This window comes from Megalobrama amblycephala, linkage group LG10 (genome assembly GCF_018812025.1).
Source record: "Megalobrama amblycephala isolate DHTTF-2021 linkage group LG10, ASM1881202v1, whole genome shotgun sequence".
Taxonomy (NCBI): Eukaryota; Metazoa; Chordata; class Actinopteri; order Cypriniformes; family Xenocyprididae; genus Megalobrama; species Megalobrama amblycephala.
The window spans coordinates 25283169-25305551 of NC_063053.1; the positions used below are offsets into that span (position 1 = coordinate 25283169).

A 22383-nucleotide genomic window follows, 5' to 3' on the forward strand; every position below is an offset into this window, starting at 1 on the left:
GTGAGGTGATGGCAGCTCTAGCTGTTAAGCTTCACAGTGCTAAGGGACAGACCGCCTTCTTCTTGCGTGCTATGGTCATCCTGCTGGCCAAGGCAACGCACGAGGGTAGTTCTGAGCCGGGGTTGATGCAGGACCCGCGCGTACTGACTGACCTTGCCCTCTGGGCGAGAGAAATCGCAGCTCGGGCCCTCAAACAGATGATGTCTACCTTGGTGGTCCAGGAATGCCATCTCTGGCTAAACCTTGCTGAGACGCGAGATGTCAACAAAATGCGCTTTCTTGACGCTCCCGTCTCACGAGGTGATCTCTTTGGTGACACTAGCAGGGATTGCACAGCAGTTCCTGACAGTGCAGAAGCAGACTTCTCCACTGTGGTCCAGTCTGCTTCTCGCCAAGAACATCCCCCTGCGAGCAGTGCTCCGCCCCGGCTCTACCGTGAGGCCAAGCCCTCTGCAGGAAGGTGATGCAGCCCGTCCCCAGGTCACCACTAAACCTGATGGTTAGCGAGGCGCCCTGGGATGGGTGACCAGGAGTTTCAGGGAATGGCTCTTTCTCAGGGGCTGGTGTACGCACCACTCCTTTCCCCAGAGGAGGGCCAGGTGGAGAATTTTTATACTGTTCCGCCATTGGCTCAATGGCCAGTGGTCCCAAATTCTCAAGAAAAAGTGGTTACCTAACTCTCAGGTCATACAGGGTGTGCTTGGGCAGTGAGTGATGCTCTAGCTGATCCAGCTGATCTGGAGCTGATTCAGGGACGCACAGGTAGACCTGTTTGCCTCCCAGGAATCCACTCACTGCCAGTTGTTTTACTCCCTGACTGAGGGGACCCTCGGCACGGATGCACTGGCACACAGCTGGCCCCGGGGTCTACGCAAATATGCATTTCCCCCATTGAGCCTTCTCGCACAGACACTGTGCAAGGTCAGGGAGGACGAGGAGCAGGTCTTGCTAGTTGCACCGTACTGGCCCAACCGGACCTGGTTCCCAGAGCTGGTGCTCCTCGCGATAGCCCCTCCCTGGCGCATGCCCCTGAGGAAGGACCTGCTTTCTCAGGGACAGGGCACCATATGGCACCCACGTCCTGACCTCTGGAACCTCCACTTGTGGTCTCTGGATGGGACGCGGAGGACTTAAGTGGCCTACCGCCCGCGGTAGTTGACACTATCACTCCGGCTAGAGCCCCCTCTATGAGGCGCGCTTATGCCATTAACTGGAGTCTGTTCACTGAATGGTGTTCGAGTGGTGACCCCCTGGAGTCTGTTCACTGAGTGGTGTTCGAGTGGTGACCCCCGAAAATGCCCGGTCAGCTCTGTGCTTTCCTTCCTTCAAGATGGCTTGGAGCGGATGCTGTCCCCCTCCACCTTGAGGAGTTATTACTAGTTATGGTTACTAGTAAGAGAATATGGGCTTGACTCTCATTGTATGTTCATACGGACAGTGTTCCAGACGCTACTGTAAGTTGCTGTGTAAACGGAACATTTCGAGACCCACACCTGTAAGTAAATGTGGTTGTCAATCCCAAAAACTGACAGTGTGCACGTGGCCAGAGAGTGTTCCAGACGCTACTGTAAGTTGCTGTGTGAACAAGACATTTCGAGACTCACACCTGTTAAGTAAATGCGGTTGTCAATCCCAAAAACTGACTGTGTGAACTTGGCCTGACTCTCTCTCTCTTATCCTTAAAAAAGTGTTGAAGTCAGTTTAAAAATACCAGTCTCTAAATTTCGGCAGTTCAATTCAATTCAATTCACATTTATTTGCATAGCGCTTTTCACGATACATATCATTTCAAAGCAGCTTTACAGAGAATGCATGTCAACATCACAATTTAAAGAATGCAGTTAGCAAATAATGTAATAATTTAGGCAATTAATTTACAATCACTGTTAGCAGTTTAACTGAACGTAGAAGCAATGAGTTCTTGGAAAAAAGAATCATATATTAACAATAATTAGGATGTGCATGTTGATCCAGATGATTGCGTCTTCTGAAATCCTCGCAGGAGTTGGCGCCGCCTCTTCATAGGTGTTGGTCATCTGAGGTCTTCTTAAGAGGCTGGATCCAAACTGAAGTTGAAGTCCTCTCTAGTCACCTCGGGACGGGTGTCCCGAGGTAAAACAGAAAAGCAAATGGAGAATAGTTCCAGTTGTCTGGAATTCTTCTTAATAATGGAGCTCTCAGCAGATGAATAAAAACTAAAAACTAACAACTCCTATAAGACACATTTAAAATCAGATTGTTTCACATTAAAGGAATAATTCACCAAAAATATGACTAAAAAGCAAAACATTGTATTATTAGTTTTAACTTTATAGAACAGTAAAATGCAGCCTTTTTCCAAACCTATAAGATTTTTTTTTTTTTCATAGTGACTACATTAATGATAAACTTAATGCTATTTTGGAGACGTAGTCTTTTTATTTGCTTTGTATGGAAAAAGCAGCCATCTTTTCAGTTCCACAGAAGACAGTAAGTCATGTGGGTCGAGATGAGAGTGAGTAAATGATGACAAAATTCATTTTTCAGTATTGTTCACTCAAGTCAGCATAGCTTGAGCTCAATTAGCACACAGTTACCCACATGGAAACACTAAGAGTCAAAATTTATCACACACCAATCAGAACCTTCAACAGAGAGATGAAAGAGCCCGAGTCAGTTCATTCAGTTTTGGAACAATGGATCCAGAGAGACGTGATTGAAAAGGTTGAGGACACCAGAGAGGAGGAGGAGGAAGAAGAGGATGAGCAAGAGCAGTAAGGAGTGGAGGAAGAGGTGAAGGAAGAGGAAGAGGAAGAGGAGGAGGAGGATGAGGAGGAGGAGGAGGAGGAGGAGGAGGAGGAGGATGAGGATGAGGAAGAGGATGAGGTGCACTAGTTGACCTGTAACTTTTGAGTGCTGTACTTTGTTACAGCATGCATCAAATTGCATTACATACAGATAGAGTTTCTGTCTGCTTCCATTTTGTAAAAAGGATGTGTTACAGTTACAATAATCTGTACTTCTATTTTTGTAGGACACAGAGACGATGGAATGGAAGAAGCCTGACTAGACATTTCAGTTGATGCGTGCCAGGCGTAGGTTAGGCATCCCCCTGCTGCCTGGAAAGGGCCAGTGCAGCCTGTCATGAGATATTGACGAGATTCTCTGGTCTGTCCCAGACCAAAGATGTGATGCTGGGGCAGAATATTGGTCCCACTTTATATTAAGTGGCCTTAACTACTATGTACTTACTTTTAAATTAATCATTTGATACAATGCACTCATTGTGTACATACATGTTTTTACATTGTACTTATATTTTAAAAACACCTGCATGTAATTACATCTGTGAATAATTTCTGTAATTACATTTATAATTACACTGTTGACCCATCCCTTACATCTTACCCCTACCCTTAAACCTAACCATACCACCAAAGCTTTCCCTATCCTTACCCGTATCCCACCTCAATAGCAGCAAAAGTGTTTTGCAATTCAATATGAACCCAATAAGTACATTGTACTTATTTTTTTGTTTTAAGTACATAGTAGTTAAGGCCACTTAATATAAAGTGGGACCAGAATATCTTTTGTTGTTGTTTGGTGTAATGTACTGCACAGTACATTAAGGAATAAAAAATATGCAAATGTATACATGTGTTCATCATGTGAAAAGTTCCGTGAGGGGGAGAACCACAAGCAACACAACTTATTACTGGTTTTTGTTTTTGTAGTATTGTTTTGAATTTATCTCACCGGTGTGTAAGACTATGTTGTAGTGTGTGTGTTTTTGAGGGCTTGTGTGTGATGTCTGAGGGCAAAGTTTGTTTTTTCAGCAAGAGTGAATGGTTTTTAGTGTAGAGCTTCATTTTGACCTGAAAATAGGATGTTTGGGGAATTGGGTGAGATGTTATGGATTTGTGTTTACTGCTTTGAGAATATGAGGCATAGCTTTGAGAAATGTATTTAAGCAATCGAGAAAAACTGTAATATTCACCCTGTACGCATGCGGTGGAACTGTACCAATACTCAATGCAAATTCTCCAGTATTTATATACCCAGCCCATCCTTGGCTGTGTATATTTCTTGTGTTCCCACGAAGCAGAGAAGAAGAACCACTCATAAAATCATGTTTTATCCGTCTGTAAAAAAATAATTTCAAAATTAACCTATTTTTGTGCTTAATTTGCAGATGTGCAGCACTGTAGAACACAGCCAACCAAGCTCACTTTCAGTAAAACCTGGAGAATCTTTGACCATTTCCTGTAAAGTATCAGGTTATGATCTCAGTGATAGTTCCAAGGCACCTTCCTGGATTAGACAAGTTCAGGGGAAGATCCTTGAGTTCATTGGCATGATCCATGCTGGTGGTAGCACAGACTACAAGGATTCACTGAAAAATAAGTTCACCATCTCCAGAGACACATCTACAAGCACAGTATATATTAAAAGAAAAAATCTGCAATTTGAGGACACGGCTGTGTATTATTGTGTTCGGTATACAGGCACTGTGATGAATACAAGTTTAAAGCTTGTGCAAAATACATGTGCACAAACACTGAACATGCATGATTAAATAATTATTAAGTAAAATCATTTATTTATAATTATAAATTATATATTTAAAAAATACACATCAGATACACATCAAACAACTAACTAAATAAATATCAGAGTTCAAAATACAAAGATTTGAATTCATTACTTTCTATGCCTTATGTGGATCCATACATACATCTGATTCATTAATATGATGCCCATATTTAAATACAATACTACCCTAACTGAATATTTAAATGGATTATGCAAATTCATCTTCCTCTTGAACCTTCATAATCAGTTCTCTATCAGTGTGCAGCTCAATAATTCAGTACAACAATATGGAGCGTAAAGTTTTGGGATTTACAGTACTGTTACTGGCTTCTCAATGTATGATTCCAGTTTTTACTGCTCAGAATATAATGGTTTGTTTTATCTGAATTTACACATATTTATCATGTTTTATTTTGCAGATTGTTTGCCTCTGGTTTTGACTTTGATGACTACTGGATGGCTTGGATCAGACAGAAGTCTGGAAAAGAGCTGGAATGGCTGGCATCGATATATGATAGCGAGAATATTTATTACTCCCAATCTGTCCAAGGACGGTTCACCATCTCCAAAGACAACAGTAGGAAGCAGGTGTATCTGCAGATGAACAGCCTGAAGAATGAAGACACTGCTGTATATTATTGTGCCCGAGAGACACAGTGACTGAAATGACTGCAGCGCTGTGCACAAAAACTGCCATTTCAATAAAGCTTATGAACATTTCAATAAAGCTTGTTATTCTGTTGCTTGATGTTTTTAACATTAAAAAACGAATAGGTCTCTAGAGTCTGTCTTAACAAAATAACACTGCAGAGTCTAAAGACACAGCTGTAGTAATAGGACTAAACACATCATTACTAAAACACAGTCCTGTATCCACTCTCACCAGAACACATCACTGTTGATCTGTTTGAAGAAACTCAGAAGTTACACGCACCTGCCAAATGTAACAAAATAAAAACTGTTACATCAAGAGGTGGTACTATTGTCCCTGAAATGAACCTCAATGGCCTCCCCTTACGGAACAAAAATATATGGAAATATACTGCAAAATATAATGCGATGTATTACATAATACATTTCCATATATGGGAAACTAGTGCTTATATTTTTCAATATGCTGCAATATATGCATTGACCATGTATGGCTATATATTGATACATATAAAATATGTATAAATGAAGACAAAAATAGCATTACATTCATCAAGTTTTATCCTTTATTGTGTATATATATTGCACACACATGTTCCCATATAAATGTGAATGTATTGTACACACATATATATCCACACATTCATGGAATGAGTAACAATCAGTGGTTACAACAGACTTCTAATTCCCAGCATGCTTTGCTTCTGACTGTTAAAGGAAAGTAAATGTTAAAATTAAGTGCTATTTCATGTGTTTTGCTCAATATTGATATAGGAGGAGATCTGTTAGTGTTTAAAGTTGTATTATTTAGGAATTTAAAAGGTTTTCTGGTATGTGTGAGTTTTTGGGGTTACCATTGTGCTGAAGAGTAGAGTCTGTGGTTAGGTTTATGATTGGCTGAACACTGTTAAGACTATAATAACTTTATTTAAAAAGTAATGGCTGTGCACGCTTTAGCACAGTGATAGTCTCTTTGGTAGAAATGTTAGTACATGCAGGTGTGCTTTTGTTAACTAACTTGAAAATATAAAACATTTAAAATGTAAATTATTATAAAATATAATAAATGTGTTAAATAATATATTTTAACATATGTGTTCATACTGCATGAGTAAATCTATCTGCAATATATTATGCATGCACCATATCTGATCACATATAAATCTATATATTATGAAGTATGTTACTGAATATAAAATTACATACATTATGATATATTAGTAAATATATTATCACATATTTTTCAATATATGAAAAGCAATTCCTTATGTATTATTCAATATATTGCAATATATGCATAGACCATATATGTATATATAATGATACATATAAAAAATATATTGCAATCAAAACCAAAAAGGCACTATATTTTTACATATATTACCAAAACATTTTCCCATATAAATCTAAATACATTATGGTGGATATTTATAAATATATTATTGCATATATTTTGGGATATATAAACACATATATTATATATTCATGTTCAATATATTGTAATGTATTGAAAGCAGAAATCATTTGTATATTTTGCAATATATTGCAATATATTACATGAATATATAATAGAGTGTATAATATATGTATCATCAATATATTATTCAATGTATTCAAATATATAATATATTGGAAAATAAAAAGGGAAAATAATATGTTACAATATATCATAATATATTTTAAGAAATATATTGGTAAATATATGTTCCTTTCGTAAGGGGATCAAGCTCCACAGACTCCACAGTTTTTGCTAATTCAGGGTTTCAATGCAAATGATCTGATGTCCGTACCATATTTAAACAACTACACTGTTGAGTGGAGGACTCATTCAGCCTTGACATAAATCATGTTCACTTCATATCTCTTGCTGTTGCTGGCCGCAGTGTCTGGTAAATATATTTATAGGACAAAATATACACTTTTCTTAGTGTAAATAAATACATGATCCTGATTATTTGTAGAATTTATGTTTATCCACAGGTATTGACTCTCAGGTTGTGCTCACACAGTCTGAACAGTCAGTGGTTGTGACTCCAGGTGGTTCCCGCAAACTGACCTGTGCCTGCAGTGGATTCACTCTTAGTAGCACTTACATGTATTGGATCCGTCAGGCACCTGGAAAAGGACTTGAATGGATTATTTATTATTATTCAGATTCTTCTAAGAGCTCAGCTCAGTCAGTGCAGGGCAGGTTCACAGCATCTAAGGACAGCTCTAATTTCTATCTGCACATGAATCAGCTGAAGACTGAAGACACTGCGGTGTATTACTGTGCAAGAGAGACACTGTGGAAACACTAATACAGACAGCTGTTCAAAAACTCAGGTGGACATGGTTGAGTTACACAAACTGAAAAAGGGGAAGAGCCTCTGAAGTGACATAAGCCAATCTATAGTGTTTTGAATGTACATATATTAAATACAAAAACCTGTTAATATTAAAATGATTCCTTATTCAGAATCATACATGCTGTCTGTTCAATCTAAAACTTACATTTTCTTTTATTAAGTGTGGATTTTTTTCTCTAATAATCCTTCTGCCTCAAAACTTCACTCTCATGTCGACCCGTATGACCTACTGTCTTCTGTGGAACAGAAAAGGTGGCTTCTTTTTCCATACAAAGAAAATAAAAAGACTACGTCTCCAAAATGACAAAATAAATACCATTACATTTATCATTAATGTAATCATTATGAAAAAAAAAAAAAAATAGATTGGAAAGAGACTGCATTTTATTGTTCTATAAAGTTAAAACTAATGATACAAAGTTTTGCTTTTTAGTTATATTTTTGGTGAATTATTCCTTTAATGTGAAACGATCTGATTTTAATGTGTCTTATGGGGGTTATTAGTGTTCATCTCTTGAGAGCTCCATCAGACGAATTCCAGACAACTGCTGACATTTAGAGACTGCTGTTTTTAGCCTGACTTCAAAACATGTTTAAGGATAAGAAAGAGTGATAAAAGATATATTACTTTATCAGTGTATGCCTTTGTTCTGTAATTTATTCATGGTGTGTTATTTTGTATTGTGTCAGTGTTTCTGAGATGCATCCAGATCACAGAGTCTGGCCTGTGGTTGGTGGTAACAATCTACCGTGGAAAGATCAATTGTTTTTTGGAAATTCACCAGCACTGCATTGATGGTTAATTTTTTAAATGTCTAATTTCTAAACTAATTTCCAGTTTAGAGTGAATATTTGTTTTTAGTATATTTAGCTGGTTGTTGTTCCACGTGTATCTGCTTTATAGGATTTACAGCTTATCAGGGTGTATTTAAAGGTTGCTGGAGTTACAGGTGCACTTGCTGCATCATGGTGCATATTAAGTTTAATATTTGAATTATTTTAATCATTTCTTTTGTTTTTATTTATTTATTTGTTTGTTTGCTTGTTTTGTTAAAATAAGCTTCATCTTGACAATATCCATGTATTAGTAGAGGAGTAAATGATGACAAAATTCATTTTTTGGTGAACTATCCCTTTAATATTCATGCTGTACGGTGGAACTGTACCAATACTCAATGCAAATTCTCCAGTATTTATATACCCAGCTCATCCTTTGCTCTGTATATTTCTTGTGTTCCCACGAAGTAGAGAAGAAGAACCACTCATAAAATCATGTTTTATCTGTCTGTACTCATAATGATGTCTGTCATGCCTTGTGAGTACAATTCTTCAAGGTTTTTTGAGCAGTATTAAACTTTTCACCATTGATACAATCATAACCAAAAGTTCCTTTTCAAAATTAACATATTTTTGTGCTTAATTTGCAGATGTGTGCAGCACTGTTGAACACAGCCAACCAAGCTCACTTTCAGTAAAACCTGGAGAATCTTTGACCATTTCCTGTAAAGTATCAGGTTATGATCTCAGTGATGGCTCCAAGGGACCTTCCTGGATTAGACAAGCTCAGGGGAAGATCCTCGAGTTCATTGGCATGATCCATGCTGGTGGTAGCACAGACTACAAGGATTCACTGAAAAATAAGTTCACCATCTCCAGAGACACATCTACAAGCACAGTATATCTTAAAGGACAAAATCTGCAACTTGAGGACACGGCTGTGTATTATTGTGTTCGGTATACAGGCACTGTGATGAATTCCAGTTTAAAGCTCGTGCAAAAAAACATGTGCACAAACACTGAACATGCATGACTAGTTTTGACGTTGAATGGCAGGATACGACCTTGATCATTAAACACTCTAATGAATCTCTATATTTACTGTTGACAACAAACTGTGGAAAGAATTGTTTTAATTATTTAAGTAAAACATTTATTTATAATTATAAATTATAAATTATAAATAGTACACATCAGATACACATCAAACAACTAAATAAATAAATATTAGAGTTCAATATACAAAGATTTGACTTCATTACTTAAATACCTTGTATGGATCCATAAAATCTAATAAAAAAAAAATCTAAATAAAAAATAAAAAATCTAATTCAGTAATATGATGCCCATATTTAAATACAATACTACCCTAACTGAATATTTAAGTGGATTATGCAAATTCATCTTCCTCTTGAACCTTCATAATCAGTTCTCTATCAGTGTGCAGCTCAATAATTCATACAACAATATGGATCGTAAAGTTTTGGGATTTACAGTACTGTTACTGGCTTCTCAATGTATGATTCCAGTCTTTATTGCTCAGAATATAATGGTTTGTTTTATCTGAATTTACACATATTTATCATGTTTTATTTTGCAGATTGTTGGTGTCAGACACTGACTGAGTCTGAAGCTGTAGTCATCAAACCTGGAGAATCCCATAAACTGACATGTACTGCCTCTGGTTTGGACTTTGATAATAAATGGATGGCTTGGATCAGACAGAAGTCTGGAAACGAGCTGGAATGGCTGGCATGGATCAAACATGATAGCAAGGAAATGTATTACTCCCAGTCTGTCCAAGGACGGTTCACCATCTCCAGAGACAACAGTAGGAAGCAGGTGTATCTGCAGATGAACAGCCTGAAGAATGAAGACACTGCTGTATATTATTGTGCCCGAGAGACACAGTGACTGAAATGACTGCAGCGCTGTGCACAAAAACTGCCATTTCAATAAAAGTTAATAAACATTTCAATAAAGCTTGTTATTCTGTTGCTTGATGTTTTCAACATTAATCTAATAGGTCTCTAGAGTCTCTCTTAACAAAATAACATTGCAGAGTCTAAAGACACAGCTGTAGTAATAGGACTCTGTCATTACTAAAACACAGTCCTGTACCCACTCTCACCAGAACACATCACTGTTGATCTGTTTGATGAAACTCAGAAGTTACACGCATGTGCCAACTGTAAAAGAATAAAAACTGTTACATCAGGAGGTGGTACTATTGTCCCTGAAATGAACCTCGAAGGCCTCAAGCTCCACAGACTCCACAGTTTTTGCTAATTCAGGGTTTCAATGCAAATGATCTGATGTCCGTTCCATATTTAAACAACTACACTGTTGAGTGGAGGACTCATCACCAGTTCAGCCTTGACATAAATCATGTTCACTTCATATCTCTTGCTGTTGCTGGCCGCAGTGTCTGGTAAATATATTTACAGGACAAAATAAACACTTTTCTTAGTATAAATAAATACATGATCCTGATTATTTGTACATTTTATGTTTATCCACAGGTGTTGACTCTCAGGTTGTGCTCACACAGTCTGAACAGTCAGTAGTTGTGACTCCAGGTGGTTCCCACAAACTGACCTGTGCCTGCAGTGGGTTTTCTGTTAGTGGCACTAACATGCATTGGATCCGTCAGGCACCTGGAAAAGGACTCGAATGGATTATTTATTATTATTCAGATTCTTCTAAGAGCTCAGCTCAGTCAGTTCAGGGCAGGTTCACAGCATCTAAGGACAGCTCTAATTTCTATCTGCACATGAATCAGCTGAAGACTGAAGACACTGCGGTGTATTACTGTGCAAGAGAGACACTGTGGAAACACTAATACAGACAGCTGTTCAAAAACTCAGGTGGGCATGGTTGAGTTACACAAACTGAAAAAGGGGAAGAGACTCTGAAGTGACATAAGGCCAGTCTACAGTGTTTTGCATGTACATACCTTAAATACAAAAATCTGTTGATATTAAAATGATTCCTTATTTAGAATCATACATGCTGTCTGTTCAATCTAAAACATACATTTTCTTATATTAATAGTGAACTGGATTCTTTTTTTAAATAATCCTTCTGCCACAAAACTTCACTACCTCTAGTAATATGGATATTGTGAAGATGACAGACAAACAAACAAACAAAAAACAGAAGAAATGATTAAAATAATTCAAATATTAAACTTAATGGGGCAGTTTCCCGGACAGGGTTTAAATTAAGCCAGGATAGCCCTCAATCTAGAATAGTTAATCGTGGCTTAAAAAGTGGATTTCTGAAACACAGATTAAGTACAGATTACTAAAATCTGGACTATGGAGTCCTGACTTAAAATAAACTAGATTAATTTAAAACTAACTATGCTAATCTGAATTAGGATGAGAGAGGTTGCCTAACATGGAATGAACCAAGAAAAGCTTAAAATTGCATGGAACTGAGAAGCAAATCCAAGGAAAACAATGGCAGCAGAAAAAGACTGCAATCCAAAAAAAACAAAACAAACAAACAAACAAAAAAAAAAACTTTACTAAACAAGAATCAGTTATTTTAAAGCAAGCAAAGTACATCAGCTGTGAAAAAAAAAAAAAAGAAAAAGAAAAAAAAAGAAATGCCTGGAAATCTGTTTGTAAGGAATTTTATTTAAACAGATTAATTTTATATATATATAATCCTATGATTATTAATGCTTTTGTTTTGTCCTTTACACAGAAACAAACTAAACGTAACTATTTACATGTGATGATCAGTGTTGGCAGTCTAGAAATGATACTGGTTTGATCCAAAGCACTATCATTGTGGTTGCTTCATTATATAAAAAAGGCAAATCTTGTTAGCAGGTCCTCGACCCAAGCACAAGCTCAACACTTCACCACAATGGTAATCTCCAAAAAAACACTAAAATAACAAAAACTTTTACATAATAGAACATTAAACAGTAAGACGTCTCTCCATATTCTCATCTTTCTAAAAAAATGCATAAAATAACACTTTTTCAACATTTACTCTCCCAATTCAGCCCGGTGCAAAGCATGATGGGAAGTGAAAGTCCTGTTTGATTGGGTTACTATACTTGACTGAAACAGGTAACCATTTCAAGTCAATTTAACATGATGCAATCACATTTGAACCAGAAACAATGGTGTTAAATCAAAATAAATTGTTTAAATAAAGTGAACAGCATCAAAAAAGCATATATATATATATATATATATATATATATATATATATATATATATATATATATATATATTACACATATATATAATAAAGTGTATATCAATATCGATATATATATCCAAGTACTACATGTGTCTTCTTTGAAACACAACGTTAATCTGAAGTTAATCTGCCTCCTGGTAGGTTTAATTTAAGCCTCAATTTAGTCCTGGAGTAGCTCTAGTCTTCCTCCAGGAAATCAAATATTAAACTCTGGACTAGTATAGGACTATTTTAAACCATGACAGAGAAAGCAGATTTCTGTTAATCTGGTTTAACCCTTTGATGCACAACATGGGTCAAAAATGACCCGGCTGAGTTTTTATTTTCTATATCTTTGCAAGAAATTAATTTCATCTTTCAGTATTCCAGGTATTCCTCAATTAACTTGTTTTTGAGCATCACAAATCCTCATTTTCATTTTTTCTTTCTTACTTTTTTAATAAAAATATTTTTTTGTATCACTACCCTTCTAATGCGCAACATGGGTCAAAAATGACCCGTATTCATTTCCTATGTAATTTTAATAACGGTTGAGTGTTTCTTTGCTGAATCTTTAAAAGAAATGTATTTTATCATTCATTTATTCCAGGTATTCCTTAAATATCTTGTTTTTGATTTTCTACAAATAATTGTGTTTATTTTTTCTTTCTTGCTTTATAAACAAACACAGTTTCTACATCAATTTTACACACGTGGGTCAAAAATGACCCATATAGAAATCTTTAATATTTGCAACTTTTGCAAGTAGGAACATATTTACTGCAGACACTGTTCACTGCCACACATTTCACATCTTAACAAGGCTATTTTTGTATATTTGATGGATGTAAGTCTTATTATGTTTAATATATTAGGCTATATATTTCATAATTTTTAATTTTTTGTCATAAATCAATGCAATTGGTCATCCTTTATGTCTGTCAGCGTTCCTGAAAAGTAACAGTTTTGGACATATACAACATGGGTCTAAAGTGACCTGAATGAGTTATTTTCTATATTGCATATATTACAATAAATTAATATCATCATTCATTATTCCATCTATTACTCAATAACCAAATCCTTATTTTAATTTTTCCTTTCTTTTTGAACGATTTTTTTTTTTTGTGTGTGTGTGTCATTACCATTTTAAAGGCCAAAGTATACTTCACTTTTTATGCGTACATGAGGGTCAGCATACAGATTTTTGTAACTTTTTATAATTCACGCCGGATTTCTGTAACTGTGTATGTGCAACCTGCACATACACATTTAAATTGCGTTTGACTGTGCGCAAAGTAAACTTTCAGCTTTTTTTACAGTGATGTCATCATCCACCTCAGTTCTGTTGAGGACCAGCCACTAACACTCTAGATAAAGAAAATCAAAGCACAAGAATATTGATAGATACACTTATTATATATTTTCACTGTTGGACAGAAACCTTGTTCAAAACTGTTAGTTTTCAGGAACACTGATAGATGTAAAAGGTGACCAGTAGCATTGGTTTATGACAAAAAATACAAATTATGAAATATAATATATAGCCTATTATATGAAATATGACTTTCATCCATCAAATATACAAAAGCAGCCATGTTGAGAGGTGAAATGTGTGGTGGATGAATAGTTGTCTGCAGTAAATATGTTCAACCTTGTGAAAATTTGCAAAGGTTTCTATATGGGTCATTTTTGACCCATGTGTGTAAAATTGATGTAGAAAAACCAAAGCTGTGTTTGTTTATGAAGAAAAAGAAAGAAAAAATAAACACAATGATTTGTTAAAATCAAAAACAAGATATTTAAGGAATACCTGGAATAAATAAATGATAAAATAAATTTCTTTCAAAGATTCAGCGAAGAAACACTCAGTCATGACTGAAATTCCATAGGAAATGAATACGGGTCATTTTTGACCCATGTGTGTAAAATTGATGTAGACAAACAAAAACTGTGTTTGTTTATAAAGTGAGAAAGAAAAAATGAACATAATGATTTTTGTCAGTCAAAAACAAGATATTTAAGGAATACCTGGAATAAACGAATGATAAAATACATTTCTTTTAAAGATTCAGCAAAGAAACACTCAACCGTTATTGAAATTACATAGGAAATGAATACGGGTAATTTTTGACCCATGTTGCACATTAGAAGGGGTTTTCATAGCTTGTGCATCAAAGTTAAAGGGCCATTTTATTCTTGGACTAGACTTAATCTCTGTCCGGGAAACCACCCCAATATGTACCATGATGCGATAAGTGCACCTGTAACTCCAGCAACCTTTATCCTGATAAGATGTGAATCCTATAAGGCAGATACATGTGGAACCACAACCAGCTAAATATACTAAAAACAAATATTCACTCTAAACTGGAAATTAGTTTAGAAATTAGACATCTAAAAAAATGAACCATCAACGAGTTGCTGGTGCATTTCCAAAAAAACAACTGATCTTTCCACCGTAGATTGTTACCACCAACCACAGGCTAGACTCGGTGATCTGGATGAACAAAGGTGTACACAGAACAAAGGTGTACACTGATAAAGTAATATATCTTTTATCACTCTTTCTTATCCTAAAACAAGTTTTGAAGTCAGGCTAAAAACAGCAGTCTCTAAATTTCAGCAGTTGTCTGGAATTCATCTGATGGAGCTCTCAAGAGATGAACACTAATAACCCCCATAAGACACATTAAAATCAGATCGTTTCACATTAAAGAAATAATTCACCAAAAATATAACCAAAAAGCAAAACATTGTATCATTAGTTTTAACTTCATACAACAATAACATGCAGTCTCTTTCCAAACCTTTTTTTTTTTTTTTTCATAATGACCACATTAATAATAAATTTAATGCTATTTATTTTTGTCATTTTGGAGACATAGTCTTTTTATTTTCTTTGTATGGAAAAAGCAGCCACCTTTTCTGTTCCACAGAAGACAGTAAGTCATACAGGTCGACATGAGAGTGAGTAAACGATGACAAAATTCATTTTTTGATGAACTATCCCTTTAATATTCACGCTATACACATGCGGTTGGAACTGTACCAATACTCAATGCAAATTCTCCAGTATTTATATACCCAGCTCATCCTTGGCTGTGTATATTTCTTGTGCTCCCACAAAGTAGAGAAGAAGAACCACTCATAAAATCATGTTTTATCTGTCTGTACTCCTAATGATGTCTGTCATGCCTTGTGAGTACAATTCTTCAAGGTGTTTTGAGCAGAATTTTAGATGTTTAAAGCTTGTTCAAAAAAAACATGCACAAACACTGAACATGCATGACTAGATTGGATGTTGAATGCCATGATACGACCTTAATCATTAAACACTCCAATGAATCTCTATATATCTCTATATATACTGTTTGAAAACAAACTGTGGAAAGAATTGTTTTAATTATTTAAGTAAAAACATTTATTTCTAATTATATATTATATTTTTAAAAATACACATCAGATACACATCAAACAACTAAATAAATAAATATCAGAGTTCAATATACAAAGATTTGAGTTCATTACTTTCTAAGCCTTGTGTAGATCTATAAAATGCATATATCTGATTCAGTAATATGATGCCCATATTTAAATACAATACTACCCTAACTGAATATTTAAGTGAATATTTAAGATTATGCAAATTCATCTTCCTCTTGAACCTTCATAATCAGTTCTCTATCAGTGTGCAGCTCAATAATTCATACAACAATATGGAGCGTAAAGTTTTGGGATTTACAGTACTGTTTCTGGCTTCTCAATGTATGATTTAAGTTTTTACTGCTCAGAATATAATGGTTTGTTTTATCTGAATTTATACATATGTATCATGTTTTATTTTGCAGATTGTTGGTGTCAGACACTGACTGAGTCTGAAGCTGTAGTCATCAAACCTGGAGAATCCCATAAACTGACATGTACTGCCTCTGGTTTGGACTTTGATAATAAATGGATGGCTTGGATCAGACAGAAGTCTGGAAAAGAGCTGGAATGGCTGGCATTGATCAAATATGATAGCAAGGAAATGTATTACTCCCAGTCTGTCCAAGGACGGTTCACCATCTCCAGAGACAACAGTAGGAAGCAGGTGTATCTGCAGATGAACAGCCTGAAGAATGAAGACACTGCTGTATATTATTGTGCCCGAGAGACACAGTGACTGAAATGACTGCAGCGCTGTGCACAAAAACTGCCATTTCAATAAAGTTAATAAACATTTCAATAAAGTTGGTTATTCTGTTGCTTGGTGATGTTTTTAACATTAAAAAAGATAACAGGGTCTCTAGAGTCTGTCTTAAAATAACACTGCAGAGTCTAAAGACACAGCTGTAGTAATAGGACTCTGTCATTACTAAAACACAGTCCTGTACCCACTCTCACCAGAACACATCACTGTTTATCTGTTTGATGAAAATCAGAAGTTACACGCACCTGCCAACTGTAACAACAACAAAAAAAAATTAAAAATTATATCAAGAGGTGGTACTATTGTTCCTGAAATGAACTTCAATCGACTCAAGATCTAGTTTTTGCTAATTCAGGATTTCAATGCAAATGATCTGATGTCCGTTCCATATTTAAACAACTACACTGTTGAGTGGAGGACTCATCACCAGTTCAGCCTTGACATAAATCATGTTCACTTCATATCTCTTGCTGTTGCTGGCCGCAGTGTCTTGTAAGTATATTAGGACAAAATAAACTATTTTCTTAGTGTAAATACACAATCCTGATTATTTGTACATTTCATGTTTATCCACAGGTATTGACTCTCAGGTTGTGCTCACACAGTCTGAACAGTCAGTAGTTGTGACTCCAGGTGGTTCCCACAAACTGACCTGTGCCTGCAGTGGGTTTTCTGTTAGTGGCACTAGCATGTATTGGATCCGTCAGGCACCTGGAAAAGGACTCGAATGGATTATTTATTATTATTCAGATTCTTCTAAGAGCTCAGCTCAGTCAGTTCAGGGCAGGTTCACAGCATCTAAGGACAGCTCTAATTTCTATCTGCACATGAATCAGCTGAAGACTGAAGACACTGCGGTGTATTACTGTGCAAGACAGACACTGTGGAAACATTAATACAGACAGCTGTTCAAAAACTCAGGTGGGCATGGTTGAGTTACAACAAACTGAAAAAGGGGAAGAGACTCTGAAGTGACATAAGGCCAGTCTACAGTGTTTTGCATGTACATACCTTAAATACAAAAATCTGTTGATATTAAAATGATTCCTTATTTAGAATCATACATGCTGTCTGTTCAATCTGAAACATACATTTTCTTATATTAATAGTGGACTGGATTCTTTTTTTAATAATCCTTCTGCCACAAAACTTCACTACCTCTAGTAATATGGATATTGTGAAGATGACAGACAAACAAACAAACAAAAAACAGAAGAAATGATTAAAATAATTCAAATATTAAACTTAATGGGGCAGTTTGGGGCAGTAAAGCCACCTGAATCGCCTTGCCTGCGGACGGTGGGACAGGGCTGACACACAGAGAGGGTCGATCACTGTTGTTCCCAAACCCATTCAGTGAGACTATTGGATAACGCTGGGAAAGCGTAACCTTTCGTTTGAAAGGAACGTTGCGGAAGCCACATCCTTCCCCGAAGGAGTTATGTGGAGAAGTACATATGGACTAACCCTGTAGGGCTGTGCTACATATGGAAGAACTGGGGTGACTCCAACTCGGTTAGAGATGGGTTCTCCCAGAGGGAAAGACACGGGCTTCGTTTAGGAGCAGCCGTGGAAAAAGCCATATGGGATCCCCGTAGGGTCACACATATGGAACCCAGCCTAAATCCGGTTCTCAGGGATGCAACAGAGTATAGGCCTGGCGCCGGACGCTCCGCCACGTCGGCTGCCGAAGGGTAACCGGAGGACTCAACAGGGTCTGCCCGTAGGGACTCTCTGGAGCAAGGAAGCGCATGCAGCGCAGCAAGCCGACACTAAGCCGGTGCCTCTCCATGCCTCTGACCTGAGGCGAGAACACGGGAGGAGACCGGCTCGACACGAAGGCTATAATATCTAGCGAACGTGTTAGGTGTCACCCAGCCCACAGCTCTACAAATGTCTGTTAGCGAGGCGTTAGCGAGGCGAAACCGAGCCAGCGCCCAGGAGGATGCTACACCTCTCGTGGAGTGAGCATGCAACCTGAGCGGGCAGGGCACGCCCTGAGCTTGGTAAGCCAGGGCGATGGCATCCACTATCCAGTGGGCCATCCTCTGCTTGGAGACAGCCTTTCCTTTCTGCTGGCCTCCGTAACAGACAAAGAGCTGGTCTGAGGTCCTGAAGCTTCGAGTTCTGTCTATGTACAGTCGCAAGGCGCGGACTGGACAGAGCAAAGCCAGGGCTGGGTCTGCCTCCTCCGAGGGCAGCGCTTGCAGGCTCACCACCTGGTCCCTGAAGGGAGTGGTAGGAACCTTGGGCACATAGCCAGGCCGGGGTCTCAGTACCACGTGGCTCTCCCCCGGCCCGAACTCCAGGCACGATTCGTCAACCGAAAATGACTGCAGGTCCCCTACCCTCTTGATGGAGGCCAATGCAACCAGCAGCAAAGTCTTCATAGACAGAATCTTTAGGTCTGCCGATTGCAAAGGCTCAAAGGGAGCAATCTGAAGTGCTCTTAGCACCAGAGCGAGGTCCCAAGAGGGTATGGAGGGGGGACGAGGAGGATTTAACCGTCTCGCCCCCCTAAAGAACCTGACGACCAGGTCGTGCTGACCAACAGATTTGCCATCTATGTTGTCGTGGTAAGCGGAGATAGCAGCAGTATGGACTTTGAGGGTGGAGGGGGACAGCCTACGCTCCAACCCTTGCTGCAAGAAGGAAAGCACGACTCCGATCACTCCGACTCTTCTTCGGCGAGAAGAGCACCACTCGACGAACAGGTTCCACTTCGAGGCGTAAGCATGTCTCGTAGACAGTGCACGAGCCGAAGTGATGGTGTTAAGTACCTCGGGGGGTAAGTCACCTAGAACCTCCGCGTCCCGTCCAGGGACCAGACATGGAGTTTCCAGAGGTCTGGACGCGGGTGCCAAAGAGTGCCCCGTCTCTGAGAAAGAAGGTCTTTCCTCAGAGGAATGGGCCAGGGAGGGGCTGTCGCGAGGAGTGAGAGTTCTGGGAACCAGGTCCGGTTGGGCCAGTAAGGCGCAACTAGCAAGACCTGCTCCTCGTCCTCCCTGACTTTGCACAGAGTCTGTGCAAGTAGGCTCACTGGGGGAAACGCATATTTGCGCAGGGCCCGGGGCCAGCTGTGTGCCAGTGCGTCTGTCCCGAGTGTTCCCCCGGTCAGAGAGTAAAACAACTGGCAGTGGGAGGTTTCTGGTGAGGCAAACAGGTCTACCTGAGCCTCTCCGAACTCTCTCCAGATCAGCTGAACCACCTGGGGGTGGAGTCGCCACTCTCCTGGCAGCGCAGCTCGTGATAGCTCGTCGGCCACACGGTTGAGCACACCAGGAACATGAATGGCGCGAAGCGACCTCAGATGCTTCCGACTCCACAGGAGGAGATGGCGGGCGAGTTGCGACATGCGACGGGAGCGTAGACCACCTTGACGGTTGATGTACGCAATGGTCGCAGTGTTGTCCGTACGGACCAGTACATGCTTGCCACGTAGCGGGCCTTTGAGGCGGCTCAGACCAAGAACGTACTGCCAGCAACTCGAGGCAATTGATGTGCCAATGCAGATGGGGTCCCGTCCAAACCCCTGACACTGCATGCCCATTGTACGTGGCACCCCAGCCGGTGGCAGAAGCATCTGTGAATACCACAGCATGCCGGGACACTTGTTCTAGGGGGCACTCCTGCCCGGAGAAACAAAGGGTCCGACCACGGACTGAAGGTTTGGCGGCACTCCTGAGTGATTGGCACCCGGAACGTGCCGCGTTGCCACGCCCATCTCGGGACTCGGCCGTGAAGCCAGTGTTGAAGCGGTCTCATATGAAGCAGACCGAGCGGTGTTACAGCCGCAGCAGCCGCCATATGCCCCAGGAGCCTCTGAAAGAATTTCAGTGGGACCGCTGTCCTGCAGTTGAACGTATTCAGGCAGTTCAACACCGACCGAGCACGTTCCTCTGTAAGGTGTGCTATCTGTTCGACCGAATCCAACTCCATACCGAGAAAAGAGATCCTCTGCACGGGGGCGAGTTTGCTCTTTTCCCAGTTGACCTGAAGCCCCAACTGGCTGAGGTGTCTGAGCACCAAATCCCTGTGTTCGCACAACTGATCCCGAGACTGTGCTAGAATGAGCCAGTCGTCGAGATAGTTGAGAATGCGAACACCCTGTTCTCTCATGGGAACGAGGGCTCCCTCCACGACCTTCGTAAAGACGCGGGGAGACAGGGCCAGCCCGAAGGGTAGGACTCTGTACTGATATGCTTGACCTTCGAACGCGAACCGCAGGAATGGCCTGTGTCGCGGAAGGATCGAGACATGAAAGTACGCGTCCTTCAGGTCGATCGCTGCAAACCAATCCCGGGGACGGATGCATTCGAAGATTTTTTTCGAAGATTCGAAGATCGTTTTTGTGTGAGCATCTTGAACGGTAGCTTGTGAAGGCTCCGATTCAAGACTCGCAGATCCAGGATCGGTCGTAACCCGCCGCTTTTCTTGGGTACAATGAAGTAGGGACTGTAGAACCCTGACCTCATATCGGCTGGAGGGACCGGCTCTATCGCATCCTTCGCCAGTAGGACTGCGATCTCCGCACGCAAGACAGGGGCATCGACATCTTTCACTACAGTGAAGTGGACACCCCTGAACCTGGGGGGACGCCGGGCGAACTGAATCGCGTAGCCGAGCCTGATGGTCCGAACGAGCCAGCGGGACGGACTGGTGAGTGCTAACCAGGCTCCCAGAGACCGTACCAGCGGGACCAGAGGGACCACAGGCGCACCCGCAGCGGGGCAGCGAGGTGGAACGCAGGGACGCGGCCCGGGAGGCTCTCTCTGCGAGGCGGCCCGAAGCGGCGTCACAGTGTGCTGTGCAACACTTACCTGCTTCCACGGGTGGACAGAGGGAGCAGTCGAGGCTTTGACTGCCTGCTGCTCGCTGCTGTCCGCTGGCGACAGAAGAGGGGGATGAGAGTGGTGAGGTTCTTGCCCTCCCACTGCTCTCCGAGCCCTCTTCGGACCCGGAGATAGAGGAAACTGCTCTTTTATTGAGAATTTGGGAAGAAGGGTGGCAAGGCCAAGTCCAAGTGGCCCTAGGCGGAACAAAAACAGAAGGAAACATAAGATTCTCCACCCGGCCCTCCTCCGGGGGAAGGAGCGGTGAGGTCACCACCTCCTGTAGAGCAGTCCCATCCATCTCCAGGTCGCCCGTCCTAGGGCCGCTTGGACTTGGCCTTGCCACCCTTCTTCTTGGGGGGTGGCGGGACGGGCTGGGCGCCCCGACCGCGACCGGCTCCACGGCGCCGCTTAGCTGGAGGCTGCTGCTGCTGGGGCGCGGGAGCGGGGCGGCCGCAGGGGGGCGCCCTCGGCGACGGGCAGTCTGAGGTGCTGCGGGCGGTGGTGGAGCAGCAGCTGACCGCCTCGGCAGGATGTGGCTGATGGCCTCAGACTGCTTCTGTACAGCCGAGAACTGTTGGGCGAAGTTCTCGACCGCGTCGCCGAAGAGGCCGGTCTGGGACACGGGGGAATTAAGGAACCTGACTTTGTCGGTATCCCTCATGTCCGCAAGACACAGCCAGAGATGGCGCTCCTGGACCACAAGTGTGGACATCGCACACCCACTGACCGCGCCGTGACCTTCGTCGCACGAAGCGCGAGGTCCGTCGCGGCACGAAGTTCCTGAAGAACTGTGGGTCATGGCCAC

General features: G+C 40.4%; 3 gene segments (V, D, J or C); all 3 read left to right on the top strand.

Moving 5' to 3' along the window:
* Nucleotides 1-7047: 7047 nt before the first annotated feature.
* On the top strand, nt 7048-7553 carry LOC125277212. The segment is given in 2 exon segments: nt 7048-7112; nt 7204-7553. Coding segments are annotated over 2 exon segments (363 nt in total).
* A 3113-nt stretch (nt 7554-10666) lies between these two features.
* On the top strand, nt 10667-11208 carry LOC125277641. The segment is given in 2 exon segments: nt 10667-10779; nt 10871-11208. Coding segments are annotated over 2 exon segments (363 nt in total).
* Nucleotides 11209-16255: 5047 nt separating this feature from the next.
* LOC125277642 lies at nt 16256-16757 on the top strand. The segment is given in 2 exon segments: nt 16256-16319; nt 16403-16757. Coding segments are annotated over 2 exon segments (363 nt in total).
* The last annotated feature ends 5626 nt before the right edge of the window (nt 16758-22383 follow it).